The sequence below is a fragment of the Monoraphidium neglectum genome (genome assembly GCF_000611645.1).
Source record: "Monoraphidium neglectum strain SAG 48.87 unplaced genomic scaffold scaffold00325, whole genome shotgun sequence".
In the NCBI taxonomy this organism is placed as follows: domain Eukaryota; kingdom Viridiplantae; phylum Chlorophyta; class Chlorophyceae; order Sphaeropleales; family Selenastraceae; genus Monoraphidium; species Monoraphidium neglectum.
Genome location: NW_014013303.1, coordinates 1 through 6,763, shown reverse-complemented (window position 1 = coordinate 6,763; position 6,763 = coordinate 1). Strand labels below are relative to the sequence as shown.

General features: G+C 64.8%; 2 protein-coding genes across 2 annotated transcripts in view; both read left to right on the top strand.

Annotated features, from left to right (window-relative positions):
• Positions 1 to 531, top strand: part of MNEG_2773 (hypothetical protein) — a gene marked incomplete at both ends in the record, with an annotated part of 4,547 nt that extends 4,016 nt beyond the window's left edge. Inside the window, one exon of the mRNA XM_014048748.1 lies at positions 16 to 531. Within this exon, the coding sequence (XP_013904202.1) occupies positions 16 to 531 (516 nt within the window). The remainder of the gene's footprint in view (positions 1 to 15) is intronic.
• A 3,376-nt stretch (positions 532 to 3,907) lies between these two features.
• On the top strand, positions 3,908 to 6,237 carry MNEG_2772 (hypothetical protein; the record flags this gene model as incomplete). Its single annotated transcript, XM_014048747.1, has 7 exons — positions 3,908 to 3,960; positions 4,145 to 4,301; positions 4,613 to 4,734; positions 5,086 to 5,203; positions 5,496 to 5,645; positions 5,965 to 6,054; positions 6,217 to 6,237. The coding sequence occupies 7 exons, from the start codon at positions 3,908 to 3,910 to the stop codon at positions 6,235 to 6,237; spliced, it is 711 nt and encodes a 236-aa protein (XP_013904201.1).
• Positions 6,238 to 6,763: the final 526 nt, after the last annotated feature.

Sequence of the window (6,763 nt, the reverse complement as noted above, 5' to 3'; positions counted from 1 at the left end):
CCCGCCGCTCTCCAGACCAGCGGCGGGGCCGCCACCTCTTCCAGCTGCATCAGCCGGGCCGGAAGCTGCGCCAGCGACGCAGCCATGCTCGAAGCCGCCACTGCGGTGCTGGTCGGCGGGCAGCAGGTGGCGGCTGCCAAGTGCAGCAGCAGCCCGGGAGACTTGATGGATGGAGACAGCGAGAGCGGTGACACCGCCTCGGCGTCATACGCGCTGGATTGCTCAGTGGTGATCGTGCGCGCCTGCTCCTCCGTGGCTGGCGGCACCAAGGCGGCGGCGGGCACGCCGCGGGGCTGTGACAGCAGCAGGGGTGGCTCCCGCAGCTGGGACGCCCGCGTGATCGTCGGCGGCGCCTTTGACAGCGGCGCGGCCGCCCCTGCTGGCGACAAAGGGCTGGCGCCTGGCATGGGCGTGGGCGCCGCCTGGTGGGGCCGGATGCGCGGCAAGGCGCGCCAGGCCAAGGCTGCGCTGCGGCGGCATGGGGTGTTTGCGCCCCTGTGCTTTGCTCCAGGCGAGGTGGACTGCTTCTGAGGGGCGCTGCGTCAGGGGTCGAGGGATTGTGCGAGCCACCTATGTGATGGTTTGGGACCCCACTTCAGCCAGTTGGGGGTGCTTGGACCCCAGTTTAAGTTACGTTGCTGTACCAATGCACAGCTGACTGTGACAGCCTGCATATACATTTTCCTCTGGTTTGTTGAGAGCTGCAGGCTGCTTGATGCAGTGCCTGGTCTTGGAGGTGAGCTTGCGGATGCCTGCGGGGATGACACTAAGCACGTGTCAGCTGCTGCAGGCAGCCGCGCTCCCCGCATCTAGGACTATACATACACAGGAAGCACCAGGATCGGCGCGCCACCACCGCCAGCTTTGTGTTTTTGGGATTACAGGGTCGAGTCCCTCTCCGGGCTGCCAATTAGGGCTTGGTCCCAGCTGCGGCCGGGTTCAGGCCCCTTTTCAGCCTCACATTACAACTCTTCATCACGTGCGCTGAGTCTGCTGAAGTTACCTTCTACTTGCTGCCCGTGCAGCAACCATCCAAAGACACCACTGTACTTGTCAATACATCATCAATGTTTCATCAATGTTTCAAGGAAGCCTTGCAATCAAAGTGCAACTCCCTGTGCTGTTCAACTTTGAGGTTTGTAAGTTTCAAGCATGAAAGCAAAACCCACAGCCGGAGCCGGGTTTCAAATGCGCAGGGAAGACAGTGGATTGCATCAAGCAGACCTGCGAACCCAAACAGGCTGCAACAACAGCTTTCATTCTCAAACCTCCACTACACTGCTCGCTTGTTGTGGCATGGCAAGAGCCACCAGTCTTCACATTTGCCAACGTTAAAACCGCTCGCACTCACTTGCCACCCCTCTCTGCCAGCTTGCCATCAGCCCCGCTCTTGCCAGCACGCACTCCTCGAGGGCTCATCTTGGAGCAGCAAATCACACCAGCAGAGTGCCGATGAGGCGCCGGTGCGCACGATGCCTGTCGGGGCTGGGGCTGTGCTGGTGACACAGCTGGGTTTCAGGGGGACAGCAAAATGGGATCGTCCAGGCAGGGTGACACATGCAAGGGCAGGGGGGCAGCGGTCAGCCGTTCAATGCCATGCCTGCCGCCAGCTGGCTCCTCGCCCCTCTTGTGGCGCCATTACTTAGGCAATGGCTGCTGCTGCCTTTTCTTGAAGGCTGCCCAGTCAGCCGGCACGCAGCCGCGGCGCCCAACGCCGTCGTGCCTGCCACCTCTTGTCGAATACAGTGCTGGCCCTAGATAACACGCAACCGCAACCCCAGCCGTGTGTCCCTACCTGCAAAGGACGCGTACATCCACAGTATGCGTTGACTGTGTGTTGGCTACGGCCCACCAGGCGCTGGCCCCAGCGATCACCAAGATCAGAGCGTATTGCAGAGTGCTGCCTCCTCAGCCGCAGCACACTCCGGATGCTGCACCCCGCGCCGCGCGACTTGGGGGGCCGGCAGGTGCCGTCCCGGCGCGAGCAAGGGCAGAGCGCGTTGTACCTGCAGCGAGGGGCATCTTCTCACAAGCGGGCCGAAGCAAGGGCGAAACGGCGTGGGGGCAAAAATGGGTGGCGAGTCTGGGCTGGGCGGCGCTGCTGTGCGGTGGCACAGATGGGGATCTGCATCGTGAGTGCCGGCTTGCGGAGCTTGTGAGGTTGGTGGGCTCGCTGGGTAGACAGCATTGACATCCCCTCCCCCAAACACACAATCCATGCTCTCTCCCAGCTGATAAGCCACAACCATGTGGCTGGTCCCAGACTCACGCAAGGCGTGCCATCCAGGTGCCGCCGCTGCTGGGTGCAGGGGGTGTGGTTGGCCACTGAGCGAGGGCTGCAGCATTGTGGGTTGGGGCGAGCTGTCGCCAGGGCGGCAATTGGGCGCCACCGTCTGCGTAGCCCAGGCGTCAGGCATAGGTGAAGCGGCCAACAATGAAGTGCTTCATTGGCGCGTGTCTGCCGCGTGAGCACCGTAGTCGATTGAGACGCCCTGCGCGCCCAGATCTTTACGACCAAGGGCGCGCCCGCACGTCCATACATTGTTGTGCCCGTTGCTTTCGTCCCCTCGCAGCTGTCTCTTGCGCTTCCATGTGTATTGGATGCAGCTCCTGCTCGTCCATGCCGCGCCGCTGCCATCGTTCTGCTGCTTGCTTCAAGGTTTGCGCCGCCTCGGCTGGCGTGATCTCAACGGTGCGGCACGACTTTTGATGTGGACGAAGCTGGTCGTACTACCATGATATGTGGTTGACATGCAGGCGTAGATTTCAGTTCATTCATTGCGCAAATTGTTTTGTTTCTTTCTGGGATGACGAGTCAGGCACGTAATGGCACGATCTCAGGCCTCTTTTTCGGATATTGTCCGACGCAAAGGTGTCGAGGGATTGGATAGGTTCTACATATGCTCTGTATCCAGCCTGTGCTCACAGCCGTCCAGCGGCGCAGTTGCCTCGCCTCCATCGCCTCGCCCGGCGCTGCTCGTGCTGCATGCGCTGTGCCACGGCACATGGCGGCGGCGCAGGTCCTCAAGCAAAGCAGCAGACAGGTACGGAAGAGGAGCAATCTTGCCTGACACCTTCCAGCGGTTGCCAATCAACCAACCAGCTAATCCGAGCCTTCGGCGTCGGCGCAGTCACCCAGTTGTTGCGACCGCCGCCCGTCCTTTGTCCCTCCCACGTCATTTTGGCCGGCCCCACCTGCCCCTATTGAGCAGGCCGCTGCCAAGGCCATGAGGCCTGTGGTTGGAGCTCCTTGCAGCCCGTGCCTGTTGCGGTATCGTGGATGCCGTGAGCGGCGGATCGGGGCGGCGCCGCTGCGTCATCGCCCCCTGCGACGGCCTCAGCCGCCCTGCCGGCCACGAGGCGGCGGCGCCTGCGTGGTTGACGGCGGCGATGTCAGCACTTGAGATCTTCTGGCGGGGCTGCTGGACAACAGGTGGGCAGGAGAGGTGGGGAGAGTCGGGCCCGCAGCACTGCCGCCGACGCGCCACCTTGAGTTGCAGTGTTGCCTCTATGGGCGCCTGGCATTCGCAGAGGGGGTTGCTCAAATCTTGAAAGGAGTACCAGAGATTAGATTGGGGATACTGAATTGCGGCCACAAGTGAACGTGGGCGGCACCGATGACCCGGGGAGCCCAGCAGCGAATGTGTTGCTGTGACGTGCCAGCAGACAGTGGTGATGGTAGGCCATGTGCGCCCCGGCTCGTATCACACAGCGCCCTTGGTGCATTCAACAATATTGCATAATAAATTATCGATTGAGTGCGTATAAGCCAGGCCCAAGGGTGGTTGCAGGGAAGGTGCTAAGAAATCCGACGGCTGCAAAACACACATGCCCTTGATAACAACTGCACAATCGGCTGTTACCAATTACGCATTATACGAGTCTAAACACATAACTCTTGCGACGGATGGTCAACACGGAGAGCCCCTGCCAGGGGGCTTCGTCCGCGCCCCAGCTTCGGTGCGAAATCAAACAATATCATAGTATTTGCTCGATTTCATGTCGATGTCACGCGCAGGGAGACGTGCAGGGGCGCCGTTCTGCGCCATGCGCCATCGCGCGCGCGCATCCGCTCCTGCCCTGCTCCAACGCTTCTGCGCCGCTCACCTGCACCCCCCTGTGCCGCCCTGCCCCTCTTCTCCAGGCCCGGCTGGGTGGAGCGAGAGGGAACCACCCTGAAGGGCGGCTCTGGGGAGAATGTGTGGGTGCGCGTCACTAACGACAGCCAGACTGGGGCCCTAGAGGTGGCGAAGGTGTACTCCAACGCCACGCTGGAGCAGCAGCCAGAGCTGAAGCAGATGGTGAGCCCAAGAGAGGGAAGGGTGCATGAAGCAAAGCAGCTTGAAACGGCAGCGCCCCCACCAGCATGGGCGACTGCATTTCGCGCGCCGGCGCGCACCGCTGAGGGCCGCGGCCGCCGACCTTTGACGCGCGCTGCTTGGCGGTCTGCGCGTGCGTGTGCACAGACAGCCGAGGCCATGCAATAATATTTCAATGCTTGCATGTTCAAGCGTAAACGAGGCGCATTGATCGCCGCACGCGCGCATGCACGCCTTAGCGCCGTCGCCCGACCCCGCCGCGCCCGCGCCCTGCATTCGTCGCGTGCGCGCAGGCGTACAATGAGGCCGATTTCCACCTGAAGCACGCCGGGGAGGCACCCAGCGCGGTGGTGCCTATGATCAACTCCCACTACGACCCGGAGCTCTTCGTGATGGGCTTCCCGTACGCCGGCAGGTGGGGCCGCGGGCTGGGGGCCGCCGCGGCCGGGGGCCTGTAGGGGCGTCGCGTCTTGGCTGCGAGCGTCGAGGGGCACGGGAGATGGGGCGGCGCGACGCCGAGGGTGCAGGCATCTAGGGCGCGCGTGAGCTTGGTGCGGCCGCGCATCACGGGAAGGGGCGCCGAGCGCGGCCCAGCACGCGTGTCCCACGTCGCCTTCCGCGCCGCCGCCCCGCCCTGCCGCCGCGCGCCTCCTCACAACCCGCGTGCAGCCGCGGGGGGCCGCTGCCCCGCCACCTCTGCACCATCGCCGCACTGCTGAGTCAAACTGCCACGCCCTGCCCACCCTGCCTCTTCATCCCCCGCCAGGCCCCTCCTGAGTTTCGTCTGCCAGCCGCTGGACGCGGCCTCCCTGTGGCGCAACGCGCTGCTGGGCTGCGAGTTCGTGAGCAGGGTGGTGCCCGCCATGAGATGGCTGCACGGCAAGGTGAGTGCAGCCGGAGACGCGCGCACGCCCTCGCCCGCACGCAACAGCGGGCGGCTCGGGAGCGCGCGGGCGCCGCGTTTGCGGCAGCACGGGAGCCAGCCGCACCTCCGCACGGGCGGGGGCCGGCCTCCGCCCGTGCGCTTGCGGGGCGGCCGCCGCGCCCTCCCAAGATCGGCGTCTAATGGACCTTGCACCCTCGGCCTTCCTCACGCGCATGCCTCGCCAGATCCGAACCTATCACCAAACCCACCCCCCCCCCTTCATTCCCCCAAAACCTGCGCCCCGCCAACAGGGCTTGGTCTACTTGGACTTCAAGCCCGAGCAGGTCCTGGCCCAGGTCGACCACCAGGCGCGCCGTCTACTCATCAATTGGGTGGACTTCGGGTCCCTCGCGCCGCGGGGCCAGTGCTGCGTCTGGACCGACGGCTTCGTGCCCCCCGAGGTGCGGGCGGTCGGCGGGGTGGGTTTGCGCCCTCCGCGCATCACGTGTGTGCGGCGGGAGTGGGGGATACGCGCGGGGAGTTGAAGCCTGCTGCCTTGCGTGGCGCATGCAAGCGATCGCCGCCAAGGATGAGGGGTAGTAACACTGCTTTACTCAGAGGCTGCTCGATGCGTGCTTGAGGGGGGATGAGCCCACCCATCTGGCGAGCAGGGCGTGTAGCAAGCAGGGCAGGTGGCCGTCTTTCGCCGCCTCACTCGGCCCCGCCAACCACCGCCGCATGCGCCCGCCGCGCCGCGTCGCCCCTCTTGGTACCCTGCAGGCCCTGGCCTGCTGTGGTGATGTGGTGGGCATCAACGCCGCTGCGACAGAGGCCTGGGACGCGTGGGCCGTGGGAACGGTGCTGATGATAGTGAGTGGCCGGCGCGTTGCCGATCACACCAACCCGGGGCCGCGCACCGTCACGCTCGCTCGCCGCGCACCGCCCCCTGGCCGGCTGGGCCCACTCCGCTGCCGCACGCTGGCTGGGCGCGCGGGGCTGGCTGGCTTTGATGCAATCTGCCGGCGCACACAGTTGCAATGCTGCATCTGGTGAAAATCCCTCAACCCTGCTGACCCTCTGCCCCTGGCACCTGGCGTGTTGCCTGGCTTGCGATCCAAACAGACAGCACCGCAACCACAACTCACCACCCCTCTTGCTTCATGACTCTATCTCCAACCGTCCAACCTGCGATCGACCACCCCGCCAGATCCTGACAGCCCACACGCCCTTAGAGCGCCCTGAGTGGCAGCAGGGCCTCTTCAGCGCCGGCGGCGGCGCCGTCAATGGCTGCTGCAGCTTCCGGGACGCCTGCATGGCGTCCCCGGCGTGGAACAACATGCCTGCAGCTGCCGTGCAGCTGCGCGAGCTGGCGGAGGGGCTGACGCGCCCGGACCCGACGAAGCGGCTGACCCTGGATGAGGTGGAGGCGAAGCCCTTCTTCCAGGACGTCACGAAGGAGACCGCCTGGAGGCAAGGCCTCCTGTATGAGATCTGGGCCGGCCAAGGCGGCTGTCAGGCGGCCGGGGAGGGGCAGGTGGGGGTGCGGGACGGGGGCTCCAGAGCTGGGGCCTGGCGTAAT